The sequence below is a fragment of the Genypterus blacodes genome, unplaced genomic scaffold, assembly GCF_046128005.1.
Source record: "Genypterus blacodes isolate CSIRO-AG114 ecotype Tasmania unplaced genomic scaffold, CSIRO-AGI_Gbla_v1 ptg000156l_1, whole genome shotgun sequence".
Lineage (NCBI taxonomy): Eukaryota > Metazoa > Chordata > Actinopteri > Ophidiiformes > Ophidiidae > Genypterus > Genypterus blacodes.
The window spans coordinates 4745001-4761560 of record NW_027466957.1 but is presented as its reverse complement, the minus strand read 5'-3'; the positions used below and the strand labels follow the sequence as shown (position 1 = coordinate 4761560).

The 16560-nt window shown below is 43.6% G+C and overlaps 1 protein-coding gene across 1 annotated transcript in view; it reads right to left on the bottom strand.

The window, feature by feature from the left end:
• Positions 1-567: 567 nt before the first annotated feature.
• Positions 568-16560, bottom strand: part of LOC143012812 (inactive dipeptidyl peptidase 10) — a 19479-nt gene continuing 3486 nt past the window's right edge. The window contains exons 2-25 of the mRNA XM_076166131.1: positions 14063-14177; positions 13749-13844; positions 13521-13615; positions 12918-12989; positions 8659-8711; positions 8032-8113; positions 7465-7585; positions 7179-7333; positions 6981-7078; positions 6731-6854; positions 6282-6323; positions 6051-6155; positions 5324-5415; positions 4664-4711; positions 3979-4097; positions 3830-3877; positions 3410-3508; positions 2843-2909; positions 2526-2720; positions 2373-2427; positions 2156-2255; positions 1988-2046; positions 1814-1886; positions 568-1697 (exon numbers count right to left, since the gene is read on the bottom strand). Coding sequence (XP_076022246.1) covers positions 1480-1697; positions 1814-1886; positions 1988-2046; positions 2156-2255; positions 2373-2427; positions 2526-2720; positions 2843-2909; positions 3410-3508; positions 3830-3877; positions 3979-4097; positions 4664-4711; positions 5324-5415; positions 6051-6155; positions 6282-6323; positions 6731-6854; positions 6981-7078; positions 7179-7333; positions 7465-7585; positions 8032-8113; positions 8659-8711; positions 12918-12989; positions 13521-13615; positions 13749-13844; positions 14063-14177 — 2331 coding nt within the window. The 3' untranslated portion in view covers positions 568-1479. The remainder of the gene's footprint in view (positions 1698-1813; positions 1887-1987; positions 2047-2155; positions 2256-2372; positions 2428-2525; positions 2721-2842; positions 2910-3409; positions 3509-3829; positions 3878-3978; positions 4098-4663; positions 4712-5323; positions 5416-6050; positions 6156-6281; positions 6324-6730; positions 6855-6980; positions 7079-7178; positions 7334-7464; positions 7586-8031; positions 8114-8658; positions 8712-12917; positions 12990-13520; positions 13616-13748; positions 13845-14062; positions 14178-16560) is intronic.

The following is a 16560-nucleotide window of genomic DNA, read 5'->3' as shown; positions in this document are numbered from 1 at the left end:
TTCCTATACACAGGAGCAGTTTAAGGACATGCAGCAGACACCTCCCAGACAGACTAAGGGGTACCGAACCCTAGTGTTCCATTTTAAAAATGTGGCTAGAAGAATATTTACAGATTCCATGCAAACAAGCTAATGTTACATTTCGACTGGAGAAATAATCAAGGTTAGCAATTACTAAAGAATAAACGTCCTGTATCTGGATTTTGTGTCCGACCTCATCAACTAGTAAAGAGCTGATCAAGTGCTGGTATTGAACATATATTGTAAAATCATCAAATCTCAGACCTGCTTTCCAAAAGCTAATAGCAGTGGCCCTGAGCTTTGTATCCATTAAGAGCAATAAGTGTAGATAATCATTACTGAAAATAGGCCGGCTGCACAGATCAAGTACTACTTCACGATTACCCCCTCCTGTATGCGCCAAAATGCGACTTCACTAGTTCACCAGTATGGGGGATGGTATTTTTTGACAGCCTGCCTCTGACAAATGCCTCTGTCATTGTGTGACATAACCACTCAACAGTGTGTCCAAAGTAATATTTTAATTCAGCAATACACGATAAATCATTAAAATGCCCAGATGTATCAAAACAGAAACATACCGTCCTTCCAAATATACACAATAGACATACCTACATAGACTGTAACCTCTACAGTTCGTTCTTGCAATCATACTTGAATTTGAGCATGTGGATTAAATAGTCTCAAATGCATACATTTTCTCAATCAAATTAATGCAAGTAATGGTAATAAAATCAGTATTCAAAGTCCACAAAATGTATTTGGCACATTTAGAACCATCAGTATGGTGATTTAACTTAAGCCAGGAATACACCATAGAATATCAACACTGATCGTAACCTAAAAATTGCAGAAACAGCCCAGCCTGATCAAAACAGGGTTGATTGGAAAGTTGCCTTGTGGTCTTTCTTGAATAAAGGTTAAGCTAATATTCAGTTATATACAACAGTTATTATCTATTTATTATTTTCTCAAATGGACTGTATCAATTTGATCACCACCCTGTTTTAAAGTGGAGCCTTTTCATATTATCAGTAAGGATTTCTTACAGTGTGTTCCTGGCTTAATTTTGGCAGATTTTGCACACTTAACCCTCAAGGGCTAAATTGAGACCTGCAAAACACAGAAAGATGCATTGCAAAGTTCCCCACATCATGCAGCCATTATGACATGCATGTTTTTGACTATTTGTAAACGTTTGGCAGAATCAGCAGCCTACTAGCCCACATATCCTTGTGGACATTTTGTAAACAAACACGGCTTTAAACATACAAAGTAACAGCAGGAACAATTGTGGGGAACAAGATACAGTACATAAAATTCTCCAGAAGTTGTAAGTAGTGATCTGGTGTGTTTGGTCCCCACTTCTGTTCTCTTGTGCCTGGTTCAACCGAAATTGATGCATAAGATGGCATTCAGTCTTTAGAGTGTCTTTCCAGAAGAAGGGGAACTCTGGGCTTAGTCATCCCCCTCCTCTTCCTCCTCCACAGGCTCGAGTAGGAGGCTGTGCTGCAAGCAGGTTTGGATGTAGTTCACCAGAGTCCGCTGGAAGTGCTGGAGGCTGCGTGGTTCTCTCAGAATGTGGCCCTCATCTGGGTACAGCTGCAAAGAGTAGTTGGCTTCTACCTTCACCAGTCGGCTCAGAAGCTCAGCGCTGTGCTGGAAATGTACCCTCGCTTTGTGACCACAGGCAAACACACACACACACCCACACATTCATTTAAGGTGAACACTGAAAGAGAAAACTCAAGATTTCACACTGAAAGTTTAGATAAAGTTAAACAAATCTCACCATCTGCAGTTCCATGTAGAATAAGAAAGTTCTCGTCTTTTAGCTTGTTAACCTCCTCAAGCAAAGAGGCCGTCTGAAAAGATGCACAACCAAAACATAAACGTAAACATGAACTTGAGAAACCATTCAGATCTTTATTGTTGAGCTCTTAGCCTTAAAAGTTTAAAGCCTCACCGAATAAGCATGTTCATCCTTTGCTGGAACACCTAAAAACCTCTCTGAGAAGGCAGCGCCTGAAAAAAAGTGAAATTGCTTACGAGTTAAATTACTACAATAAAATAAATGTAGTCAGTCTTATAAAGGTCACATGCCATTCCCAATAATGGCATGATCTCGACTCACCGTAAAGCCTGAAGTCAGTTATCGGTGCTACAGCAGCTGTACACAGGAACAGCTTCTCTGTTGCAGCTAACATCTTGAGTGTTACATAACCCCCAAATGCCTGAAAAGAGACACAGAATGTGCTAAATAAACAGAACGTTTTTGTCTGCATAGCTGGAAAATCACAGTAATTTAATTTAATAGAAGTTAAGAGTTTAAAAATGACTAAGTTTGTAACCTTGCCATAGAGGGCCATCCGGCGATCATCGATGTAAGGCAGCTGCATCAACCACCTGTGGAAACATCACAATCTCATTGGTTTAATCACTGCACTGGCATTGTTCTGATTGGCCCATGATGTAGTCTTGTGTTATTGCATAATGGCACTGACTCTACAACTCCCAGATGATCTTTGACTCTAAGTGATCCAAGCTTGCGAGGATCCACTGAGGGGGTCTTCTGTCCACGGCCGACGCCACTCCTACCGTCCACCCAGGCCAACGCCACATTGTGAGCACTGGAGAGTACCTGAGGCCAACCCAGGGCAAATTCCTCTGTCACTAGCTGACTGCCAGGAACTCCATCCCTGCATGTCAAGACAGACATCTCTCACCACACATGCAATGACATGTGTTTGAAAACAGAGAGAAAGGTCAGGGATGAAAGGTTACAAAGGAACCGGTAGTGTGCTCTGCTGGTGAGACTTACACAATGACAAGCAGAGGGTACAGGTTGGCCTCATAACCCTGAGGTAGAGAGAGTTTCAGGTGGAGATCTAATGAAAGCAAACAGGGGCAGTAGAATGTCAGGAAAACGCAACGCCACCTTCTACCAGAAACACTTCTGAACCCCTGACATCTGCCGTAACTGCCCTCACCTTTAAACCAATGCATATGTTAACAATGACAAAATCACAATCCAAACACGCCCATGAATGTTCTAACTGCACCGCATTCCGAAAGAATGCTTGGTAGCGCAACTCCCTAATGGAAGGCATGACTCATACTGAAATTCTCAAGGAGACCTAATCACCTAAAACAAGCCTGTGTCCTAATTTGGTACTTCACTATATTTGGCTCTTACAGCCTGAGATTTGTGTAGCCAGTGCTCTCTACCCAAAGCTGAAGACAGTCTGACAGTCTGTGAGTGGTAGTATTTTTATGGCCAGTGTTCTAAATAATTGTCTACCCTTGACTTTTATGTTTACAGACCAGAGAGATATACAGTACATACAGCAAGTGCCACAGTGAATCAAACTAGATTTCCTCCTTGTACCGTGGTTGTCTGCTGAAAGTGTCCTGAAGATGGTCTCAGGGAGGCTCTTGTCTTCCAGGGCTTTAGACAAAGGGCTGTTGTCCTCCAGCACAACATACCCTGAAGGAGAAAAAGCACAGGTGTAGTACTTGTATGTCCCAAAGAAGAAACATAAATCTCAACAGAGGCATGTTGCTTGTCCTGAACATGAACATAGACACAGTGGCTTGTCATGTAGAGAACCAGAGAGGAAGAGAGTCTATAACTGTGAGCCACAGACAGAGGGCAGTGTTCACAAACATGAAACCACAAAGTCCATGCAATTAAACAGTAAATCTGTATTCTGGTCTGTAAGAGGTCTGTCTGGTCTGTTTGTATGACTGTAACACCCTCTGCAGGCTGTCAGCCAAATGACAATGATGACGTGTGTGTGTCACTCACTGGAGGGTTCCTTTGTACTGTGAACTGTCACTTTCGGGATGCCTGGGCCTGGGGGATTATTGACAAGACACCATTACAAAGCCAATTCTGAGCAGAAGGCAGCTTTAATTGGTCTTGTTTGTGTTTGTTTGTGTGAGTGATTCATTTACCGAGGCAATAGAGTGTGAAATAGGTTTGATTGGGGCTGAATTCAGCTTTAAAAAAGCTACATCCATCTAAGAGATCACAGGAGATACAGCGGCGCTCAAAGACTCCATCCAGGTCCACACTTTGAAATAAGAGAGGAGGGTTATTAACCACTTAACAGTACAGAAGAGCAAGGCAGTTTGATGTAAGACGAAGCCAATTGATTGCCAAGATCAAGAATATATACCTGTGTGTGGACACAAATGATTCAGGGAGTAGATTGGTGTTCAATAAGTTTGAGCATAAAAGCTTTCTTAAAGACAACAAAGTGCCCGATGTGCAAATGTTCCTCCCCGTCCTGGTGCTTACAAATCTCAGATACGATTAATCACAGAACAAGTTAAACAAGCCATCTCCCTCCCTCTGTAATATTGAGCTATTTACTGAAGCCCAGAGCTATGTCATAAAAAGATATGTATCCCAGGAGTTTGATGAGGGAAGAGAGTAGAGTATTTATCACGGGCCGGGGAGAAGACCATAAGTCTCATCAGCCGCTTCGATCATCAACACAGCACCGTGTACTTTCATTATGCTGCTGTGTGGTAATTTATCTTTCAGGCTATATAACAAATGTTTTTCGGTTAAAGCCAGATTGAATGAAAGGCCATTATGTGTGTATGTAGTATTTTCTCATAGCTGCATGTTTACCTGTAAAGGTGTCTGCTTTGTCTGGATTCCTCCATACTCAGGAAAAAGCTGGTAAGGAGACAATTGATCAGATAAACAATAAGTTACTGAAATCAGATTTAATTCGCATCAGCATTTCAAGTATCGAAGCATTTAGTGTGGATTTAATATTAAATATGCTTGCTATCCACTTCTTAACGGGTATAAGCAGAGCTCTGCTAAAGAAGTCCTTCGGGACTGCACAAATCTGGCAACATACTTCAATAGACTCGCCATGATTCTCTCTGATGTTACACACAGTTGCAGCTCCATCAGTGTGTGCATGGACGGTTTGTGCCCCTGAGTAACAGAGATTTAGGTCTGCTCTGGCAACGTGAAACTAATCCTCTGTCCTCTTTGCTTTGCCGTTGCTGCTGAGATCAATGAAAATATGTTAAATTGACTCACTGGGGTCTTTTGAATGGAAAATCTGATATTCACCACCACTGGCTTAATGAAGGAATTTACTCTCCAGAAGCTGACACTCATGAGAACCCCTCTAAGCTAACAGAGAGGTTATCATCATATTAATGACCACTATTCTGCTCTCCTCCTGTCACTTGTGCTGTACAGTCACTGAAATGAACTTGGGATGATAAAAGGCATTTCAGCATGGCTCCACTCTCCATGGCTCTCACATACATCTTCCCAGCTTTCTCGTCTAAGGCGCACAGCAAGGTGACGTCCCAGTTCCCCGATGTCAAGAAGCGAGGAGGGACAGAGGGGATGGCAGGCTGCGTGACACACATGCAGAGAAACAGAGATGAAGAGGAATACAGAAATAAGGTGAAATAATGAGTAAAAATAGGTGCCGCAACACAGCGAGTGAGTTAGAAGCTGTTAAAAATGAGGATGAAGATGAATACAGAGCAGTAGAGCATGCTTGTAATCATTGTTATTTACACAATGGGACATAATTGAGAGAGACACAGGAGAGGATTTGAGTCTAAAGCTGTAGTGACATTTATGAGCCCAGAAGTGCAGGACTTTAGCACTCAACAAACATCTATAAATTACATTTTAAGGGCTAATTAAATTAAATTCTTTACTGTAAGATAAGAAAGGGGTACATAAATTGCATAGTTAGTTACACATATTAACATCCCTTCACAAATGTAAAGCATCAGATATAACTCCTCAGATAAACACTTGGCTGAGAAGAGTTTTCCAGTAATCATTGCACAATTAGGTAAAAAATAAACATTGACAAAGTCTGTCATAGGAAAACAGGGTTCAACCTCTTTGCTGTCAAGAGCTGTACAATCACATAGTGTTTTATGTCATCCTGTCGAAACGTTAATGAGCAATTTTGTCAGAAATTACTCAGGGATGACACAACGGAATTAAAGTTAACTGTCTAAACACTGACCTGGGCTGAAAGACTGGCAATGTGGTGAAACTCTCCACGGGCCCCCTGCTTTGCTGGCATGATCATATAAAAGACAGACCCCTCGGATGAAAACAAAGGCTCGTCCTGTCGGGCCAGAGAGAGAGAGAGAGACCGAGTCAAGAGAAATATAGTCTCACACCTCTATAGCTGGTTCACTGACACTGATAAATAGCTGTAAACAGGATTTTTCCCCTCTTGCGCAGTACCTACCTGCCGCTGGTTTTGCATTAAATCCATGGCCATTTTCTGTTTCTAGGATTTAAAAGCACATATCGATTTGGGTTGGATTATTCACACCATTTAGAAATTGCTTAAACATACACCTTACACAGTGTTTAAAAAGCATTTCATAAATAAAACCTATTATTATGATCATTCGTTATTAAATATAGCATAAATATGTTATTGCCAGCTGAGAAACTGAAATCTATGAGGATTACAGAAAGAGGACAAGCAATACAAAACACTGCAGTGCATCATTCAAAATTCTTCACATGTAGCAAATGATCTTAAATATTAATCCAGTCAGTCAAGACATGAGATCTTAAGGGAATTGGTCATAACTCTACACACTGCAAAAGAAGAAAATTCCATTACAGCTGTAAATTGCAGAGGCGATCCATTAAATTACTAATGCGGAACAACTGATGACGGCTCACCTCTGAGCATGCCCCTGTGGTGGCCTCGCACACGCAAAGCATTGATTGGTTCTGGGCACGATTCAGCCATCGAACTGCAAGGCGGGTGCTACTGATCCAAGTCACCATGGAGATGTAGCTGTCTCTAAAGGAGTGAGGCAGGAAATGAAACACGACCGTTCATAGAGTGGAGCAAAGAAACCATGAAAAAAGTGCGATCGGGTAGAATCTGTGTTCATGGCAGGAAACGTCTAACATGTTGAGGTCCTACCTGGTCCTGAGAGAATCAGGAGGCATCATCTCCAGGGTGTGAGCTGGACCATACAGATTCACCACAAACAGACTGACTGAGGGGATACTTGAGCCGGCCTACGAGCACAAGCAACCGACAAAGAACAGCATCAAATAAGTTCAAAAGAATTTTTTTTAGTAAGGGTTTCTGGCACATCCGTTCAACCCGTGTGTTCACCTTGGGGTAGGGGTAGAACAGATTGGAAGGGTAGAGGCCACCCAGGAAGCGAGGGATTTCCATTACAGGTGTGGCAGAGTTGTTGATGGTGAGGTACGCCAACCGCGCCCCATCCATAGCCCACCAATGGGCAACATAAGTCAGCAGCACCTCCTCTGTTGAAGCAAATGTAATAAGGTCAACATAAAAGATGAGGACAGTTTTCATTATTTTTTAACATCAAATTGGTGTTCCACCCCACCACCTAAGTGAGAAATGTTACTGCTGTGTCTAGAATACATCCTACCCTCATATGTCCAGTCGGAGAGTCCATTAACCACATTCTGCTCCTGGCCAGTGGACGTGAGCCGCAGGGGTTTGCTGGTCACGCTCGGCTTGTAGTAGATATCACCATCAAACACGTAGGCCTGGCATAACAGCAGCCACAGGCGGATCAGTACAATCCATTATCAGAAACAGTATGAATGCAGGCTTCAATGCTGGCTGCCTGAATAAGCATCGGCTGCCATCCAAGAGCAAATCAACGGCCAGCGTGTCTGAATGTGAGCCAATGCATCTTAACTCTCCAGTTAATATGTTGCAGATGAGCATGGACACAGCAGCAGAAGCAAATCCCAGCCCGGAGAAGACAGATGAATGATATGATTAGTGTTAAACAACCTCATTATAGCAACACAGTCAACACAATACCCTGAATGCTAGGGTTCATCTCAAAATAAGAAAGAAACCAAACTGCTGACATTATTATGGGGTCATACTCTTGCCATTTTTATAACACTGGCAGGTGTGACTGATAGGTGTGCTAGTCAAGGAGAAAATGAGCTAAACTAAGAAGAGCGACAGTGTGGCTTACCAGCTGGTTCCCCTGAGGCCCCCAGGATGCAAACTGTAGCTCTGATTTCTCACCCTCTGCAGGGACAAGCTCCAGCTGATCTCTGGAACACACACACACACAAACTCACCTATATCAAGGATGACTGTCTTATTCAAAGCCAGTATATACAGAGTTTCGACCCACAAGGCCCATCCACACCCCAGATCTTTTCTTGAGAGAGATCAAGTCAGGACCAGGAGCAAGATGCAAAGAGGGAAAACAAAACTAAGAACGGGACTCATGCAATAGTGCAACATTACTTTTTCTGTGTTTCTAGCCTCAAGACAGGCAGACATTTCCCCCAAGGCAATGAACTCAAGCAATGAATCAATATTGCAAGGCCTCCTCAAGTTCAAGGCATCCCTCATCGGTGTCCAGGCAACCATCCACAGCTACCATGGAGTTTCTGAGTGATACAATATGAATCTACAAACATTTGGGATATGGAACCTGGAAGGCAAACTGATGCATGTCTGACAAAAAACACAACAGGATCTGATTCAATGAGACACACTTAGGAGAACTTTTTCTATCCGCAGGTCTGCTTGCGTTGGTAATGCTCATGCCCAGTGCAGCCCATGCAGTTGCATTCAGGGTTCTACCTACCCATTAGCCACACTGTAGAAAGCATAGGAGGCTGTGAAGGACTGAGAGAACACCTGAAAGAGGTAAAGGATATCATGCACAAGAGATGTGCTGCGCTTAGACGACAATACACTCACGCACATGTGTACACACTTGTGAGAAAAACATGTAGTACAGTCCAAAGGCTGCTTACAGTTTAGCAATAAGACAAAAATCATTATTTTTTCTTATAAAGACAAAACACCTATATTCATCCCCTGATAGGTGATCAATAAGTGCATTTTGGTTTGGAAGGATCTGGATCTGATGAAGTAAAGTATTTCCTTGGGCAGGTGCAGCATTCATGGAGTTGCTGGTGTGTTTATCCTCATCATTTCCTCTTGTTTCGGCCAGTATATTATGTGAACATCGCAATGTTGTCTTGGCTTATTGTTGGCTGATGTATGTGCTCTAATGCCCTTCTTGTTAATTCAATTTCAACTATCATATCAATTAAATGTTGTTTCATCAAGGAAAATTGTTCTTGCTTCACCAAATCAGTAGCTCAGCACCTTGTAAATGCCAATGCGAGTGTGTGTGGTAATTAGCATTTAAACTGTTCAGCTGTGCTCCATAATTGCTTTCTTAAACTATTAATTCATTATCCATGTTTAAGACAATATTGACAGTGAATGGGAAAAGGAGAAATCCGACATGACCTGTAAATTAAACCTCTGGCAGCAATTTCATCCACGATCCATCATGTCTATGATCAGGCTCTGAACGAGAGGCATCTTCAATCACGGGGACCCTTCCACTTTAGCGAGAATATTAAAGACATGATGTGTGAAAGGGACGACAGGAATACTCATTAAGTAGCATTATTACAGCTTATCTCATTCCCTGTGAGATCCATTGTGGCTGGCAACGCTGTTGCAACTCTGACCTGAGCGTCAGCGGCTCGATGAATAATTAAATTAACACAGTGAAAAAGACTAGAGACCAAAATCAATGAATGTGTGTGTGTGTGTGTGTGTGTGTGTATGTGTGTGTGTGTGTGTGTGTGTGTGTGTATGCGTATGTGTGTGACTGCAATTGATCTCAGCATTACCTGATGAATTCTAGGTAATGTATTGATTTCACCCTTTCTTTTTCCCAAGCAGGCTGTTTGCCCACTGGCCTCTAAGAGCCTTGGGCTTGTGTTGTGGAGAGTCAATGCCTAAAGAAATTAAATGCCACATCTTCTATACAGCACAATTAGCAGTGAAATTGGATTCTCCCTGTTATTCCTTGTTAGGAAATGCAAAGGTGGAGAGACGCAGAGCTAAAGCTGCAGGGGTAAAGACAGGAAGTGGATGCTGTAGCTTTCTAATTTGGAGCTGAATGCTGATTGCAGTGTGGCAGGTTTGTAAGGATAAGGAAGCAGCAGAATAGTAACGGCAATAAAGAAGGACAAAAGGAAGAACCCAACAGAGGATGAGGTTGATTTACAGCAGAGTGTCACTGCTGGAGACCAGCATTGGCATCAGCGCTGTGTTGCATCAGCAAGGCATGATTTGTAAGGAAGCCGGTGATTCTGCTCATGATATAACATCATTAATCTGACGGCAAATGTGTATTATTATGAAATAAACAAAACAGAGTGGCTGTGTGTGTGTGCGCGCCAAAGAGAGTAAGAGCATCTGTCTTAGAAAGGCACAGTGAAATGTAATGTGGCTGCCAGAAACATATCATAAATCCTCCAGATTGTTCTGCTCATCTGGCCCATTACTAGACACCCCCTCCCCAGTCAATGCAGAAGAGGGAAAAAAAGGGGGTGGAGTATATAACACACGGATGGAACCCTCAGAAGCCTGTGTGGGATAAAGTGACAAAGAAACACAGCGGTGATTACAGCACTGCTTGCATGAGGATAGATCCTGGTAACTATTGTAAACTGCAAGAGTCACAGCACAGAGATAATAGCATCCTCCTCTCGCAACACTGTTCTTGCCTTACAAGCATTTCTTAGCTGTTCCATAACACGCTGCCTTTGATACCAGCACCCAACCGCGCTTGCTGCAGAGTGCAGACACGACTCCCTTGGCATTATGTATGTCCCGCTGCACTATCTTGGCAGGCAGCGGTACATTTGCCTCGACTCATCTATCCTCCATTTCATCAAAACTACCCTGCAATCACTCTTTTAGAATATGTAGCCTTTCTTTTTCTCCTGTCTTCATCTCCATCTCACTCTCTCACTCTTTCTTTCCTGGAGCACATGAACCTGTCTAAATCAAACAGGCTTTGAAGAGAGACCCCCTAAGGAAATCTGTTTTTCCTGGACCCCATCCCCATCCCCTCTTATCATAACCCATTTATTTTCCCCCCACCAGGCACAAAACCTTCTGTAAAGCCTCCAGAGTGAATACAGAATCCAGAGAAGCCTTTTAACTTTACCCACAACCCACTCATCCATTTCTCTCCACTGCAGCTCTCTTGTGTTAGAATCTCTGTCACTCTTTGATAACCATTCTGATTGATTTTGATTGGACACCGTATCTGAGGGAAAATGGAACACTTTCCATTTTCCTCCCCTCCATCACACGTGATTCTCCTTTCTTCCAGTCTCTGCATCACTCTTGCTCCCTCCTCTACCTCATTCTCTGCCATTGTCGGCGGCATGCTGCTCCTCTCCCGAAACAGGGAGGCTGGTGCTGGCTGCAAACTGCTTCGGTCAGCATAAATCCAACCAAGATAGACAGAAAAAAGTGAGTGAGAGGGAGAGGGAGAGGAAGAGTGAGGGAGAGAGAGATACAGAGAGAGAGAGAGAGAGAGAGAGAGAGAGAGAGAGAGAGAGAGAGAGAGGGAGAGAGAGAGAGACAACGAGGAGGAGAAGGGAGGAAAATCCTGCGTGGAACAAAAACTGCCAACCATGCGTACAAACACACACCGACACACACAGATATGAATTGCAAAATAGAGGCATGAATCCAGGTGGCGTACCCGCTGTCTCTGATTTCTTCTAGTGTGTGTACATACTGAGCATACAGATCAGGAGACATAATTCCTGCTGATATCAAAGGAAGCGATGCTAATGACAGAGCACAGCATAAGCTGACCAAGCCAGCAAGCAAACAAACAAACATCCTCTCTCTGCTCAGCGTCGATATCTGCACAAACAGATTTGAAAGAAGAGCTGGTACATCATTTAGAGGGAATGCTTTGTTTATAACGAATGCTGTAACGGCAACGGCAACAGGCGCAACATCCCCAACACACTCTGGGAAAATATGATACGCAATGATGAGAGAAGAAGCAGATCTTTGAAGGAACGCCAGAGAGATAGAAGAAAGAGGGGGGGGGGGGGTAAAGAGGGGGAAGAGAGAGAGGAAGAGAAGGAGAGAGAGAGAGAGAGAGAGAGAGAGAGAGAGAGAGAGAGAGAGAGAGAGCAGTATCTTCCCAGCTCATGCTGTGTTGTGGTTTTTAATAAAGTAATGTAGTGGCTGAAGGCTTTTATTTCCTCCTAATTCTATTTTCTCCTCTCGTCGATTACTTGCACATTACACAACTCTGCTGCCCTTGAAAATGAGATTCAACAATTTATTAAAGGCATAGGTATTTATCGAGTGTGTGGGGAGAGGGTGATGTAGGCGTTGAAGGAGCATTATGCAGCGTTACAGCGAGGAGAGGAAACGTGTGTTTGCTGTCCACATTGCTGATGTGAGTCAACATTTAGCTCAAACCACTTGTGAGTGAGAATTTGATTCCCGTCCGCATCCCATTAAAATCCTCCACCAAACCGGCGGGGAGATTTCATTACCACAGCTCCAACTTCCTTCCACCTCTTCATCTCCTTGATCTCTCCCCTCCCCCATCTGCGCATTCCACATCAAACTGATCGCTCACCCTGCACCTTCTGCCATTAGCCACTTTAAATATTCAGCTCCCCATATGTTATCCTAGTCATCCGGCTGGTAGTGTTATAGTGTTACAGAGCCCAGGACTGCTGCGGCAGCAGATCTGACTACCCCCCAACACACTCACACACACACACACACACACAACCTGCTCTCCCTTTTACACTTGTTTCTTTGCCCCCCCCCCCATTCCTGCCCTGTAGGATGTGATTAGGATGCATGTCACTGTTGTTTCACAGCCACTGGTGGCCTGCAAGACACACATGCAGGTGTGTGAGTGGTAATGGCTTGCCTATGATTTATTGTCCTGCATGTTCTCTGAAGTTAATAAGCTTGATTTTTTTTTCTGAGTCAACTTGGGCAATTAATCTCTTCTGAACATTTATTCTCACAAAAACTTACCGGGCGAATATTATGAGCCAAGAGGAGAAAACTCTTATCTGCAGATACTTGGAATTTGGTTGAGGTCAGGTCCTAGAAAAAGAAAGAAGAGAAGCCAACACAACTTCTGATTAGTCTTGTGTGAATTTTATCCTTAAATTGTGGCATAGTATTTTGCAAATTGGCTCGTTTATCTGGAGAAGCTCCTCATATGTATTCATAAAAGAAAGACTTTTTTGGGAATTAAGAGAAGCAGAGATGACACTCCACAGCTAACGAGGAGAGAGAGGAGAGTTCAGAGACCTCTCCTCAACCTGACAACACAAGGCTCCTCGGCAGTGACCCATATAACACTGTCAGTATCGCGCAGAGGCGGTGCAAATGACGCCCCCGCTTGGAAATCTCTTGGAGGGCTCACCACCGAGCAGCCAAATCAGGAAGAATCTGGCTGGGTGTTATTCTGTAAATAACTCAACAATTGGATGTGAAACTGCGGACATGACTGCTCTGTATCCAAAAGCGCTTCTGTATTGACGTGTCAATTTGTCCAGTTGTTTGTGTGCATGAGTCCATCAATACTTAGTCCTGACCTTTTCCCTCATAAACGATATGGCGATAGCTCACCAGAGAGATGTTGTCCAGCATGGTGGAGGTGAGGTTGCTCAGGAGGCTGTAGGACAAGACATGTCCCTCTCTGGTACGGAGAGCCACTTCATTTTCTGACGAGGGTTAATAAGGGTGCGTTGTTAGAGATACTGCGAACCAGCGCCTCATCTTCATGTGACGTCATTACATTGACACAGGCACTTTTTTCCAATCTGGGTAATCAATGTGTCAGACATAGATCCTTACCATTCAACCATGCCACAGAGGGGTCATGAACTTTGAACTCTGCGCTCTCCAGATCCTCCATGGTGAGATGGGAACGAAGTAACAGATGGGATTCGTCTTCAGAGGAAGAGAAGCAAAGGTAAAAATCTATCTAAATTTACTGCCCATGAAATGTGAAATGATTTGTATTCCGTCCAGTAAATGACAAAGATGATGATGAATTTGTGGACAAAATTCATTACAGTGTCACTTAGTTTTGTCATGGAAATTTACATTTTGTGGCACAGAACTCATTTCCTTTTCAAATTTCCACATTACACCTCTTCAATGCTTACCAGGTGTGAGGAGGATGACTGAGAGAATGACCAGAGACATGACAGCCACGATCACCACCATGGCGATTCCTATGCCCTTCCAGTTCCGCGGAGGACCATCGGAACTTCCCAGGTCCTGACACACACACACACACACACACGCGCACACACACACACACACGCGCGTGCACACACACACACACACACACACACACACACACACACGCACAGACAGTAACGAGTGTGGGCACAGCTGAGGAAGAGGACATTAGTGCTGCCTCATTTCCACAGTCGTACAGAAATGTCTCCCCCACAGGCATATCAGTAAAGTGAGCCCCGGGGGGATTGAGAGCAGCCATAGAAAGCTGGCTGAATTAAACCGTTTTCACACACGTGCATATTGCATATGAGAGATTAGACATTAATTGCTGCAGAAATTTATGGCTATGCATTCATTCCTCTTCGCCGCTGCCTCATTACACCTGTTACATGACTGATGGGTCACAGGGTGATGCTGTGATGGAGGGGGGTCGGCTAAGCTTTAGTGAAATGTGTGTTCCTCAAAATGTGCAAACAACAGCAAATAAACCCATTGTTTAATTAAATGCATGAAGTGCTTAAATGAATGATTTAGCTGTTTGGTGGTAAAGTAGCAGTAACAATGCAGCCAGGGACATGTTTCTCTTTTCGGGTTGATCTGTTCTGTTGACGATCAAAAACACACAAAAACAGATACAAAAACACAACAATGCAGCTAAAACTACACAAAGAGAAAATCTTTAAGTTTTGCTCTTCTGTTTACTCTCTGTACATCCTCCCTGTGTCACCGGGGCGAACTGATGGAATGGAGCGAAACACTATCAGTCACAATTAAACCCAACTGCAGGCCTTTCACGGACTGCGCTCCACTGCCCCAGAACAAGTCTCAGGCACTGCAGGAGCCGCATGCCCACTCGACTGTGAGAGTTCAATCACTGAACAGCTGTAAAGTTCAGCTTTCATTAGGGTCGCCCACCCTGCGGCTTAAACCCTCACCGCCTCGTCTGTCAGCATCACCTTCATCACCTTCCTGGGGGGCAGAGACGGAAGGAAACAGATCGCTGCCCTTCCGATCTCCCTCGGTGACACCAGCTGCCCGCTCTCTTACTGTACATACACAAAAACGTCTACGCCCAGCTTTGACTTCAGACTTCGAGCCCTGTCCTCTGTGCCTTTTTAAACACAGTGTTACAAATCCACGGGGCGCTCACATCACTGCTGTTGAAATGTTGTCATACTCAATTTAGAGTATGGAAGGAAAAGAAAATTAAGGGTCTTCACACTGCAGCTTGAAATAATGAAATTCCTCAACTTGCATCATGATTCCATCTGCCATTTCTTTTTCTCTCTCCAGAAAATAACCCTTGACTTTTGGGAATTCATTTCAGAAGTTCCTCACTTGCTATTCCAACTTGGTGGGTTTACTTTATACCTGAGATGAATGAAAGACAGATGCGGTCTGTTCTGTACTTGTCTGGGTGCCAGCTCAGGACTCCTGCCAAGGTCTCATCTTTAATAGATCTGCTTGGCTGCAGTATCATATCGTGTTCAAATTAAAACCGCTACTAGTTGCACCTAGAGGGACATCTTTAAAGTGATGTTTGAACTCCGGGTACAGACCAGAGGCCGATGATTGATGTGCACAGCTCTGGATCTGCTGGCCGGTTAGAACACAATGTTTCATCTCCTTCTCTCGCCCTCTCTGCACACAATCTCAGCAAGAGTGAACCACCGTTATCCTTCCACTGGATAGAGTTACCTAAGGAGTTCTTTCAAGGCTTTGAGAGTGCAGCCAAAATATTGTAAAACACTCAAATTCTTATCCACAATGGGCGTATTCGAAATGGTGAAAAATTCAAACTTCAAAGGAAGGCTGAAGTGTGTTGATAGAAGCTCTATGTCTGCCAAGTTTAACATTTATTTGGTAAGGAAATAACCGCAGTTTCTTATTATGTCACCATTTATGTGATTAAATGTTACAAATTGACTTTCTACTAAACTTTTGAGTCTTTATCATTACAAATTGGCAATCTGTATAAAGTTACAATCAAAGAATAGCAATAATGTCCAAGACGAGGAAGGAAGACAAAAGTAAGAGGAAGTTGGATTTTAGATAAACTTCCTCCACTAACTGTCTCTACCTCAGTATTTTAATTTCGAAGTTCTTCCTCTAATTACCGTGTGCAATGTGCAAGCTGAAACATCCTCCTAATGGGATGTGCAGCTCCTATCCTTCCCCTGAGCCAAGACATTACACTACACTTCCAATTAAGGTTGCATGGTCGCAGCTCAGACATAGAGAATTCCATATTCAGAAGAATGAGGAGTTTTGTCAAACTTGCGAACGAGGCACAAATGCAAGAATTCCCAGAGTGGATACGGGCAAAGCTGCCAATGTTGGCTGCCTGTTGGTCACACTGCATGTGAGGATCTGATGCGGTACAAATTGCTGGCGAAGGGTGAACAGGTGGACAGATGCA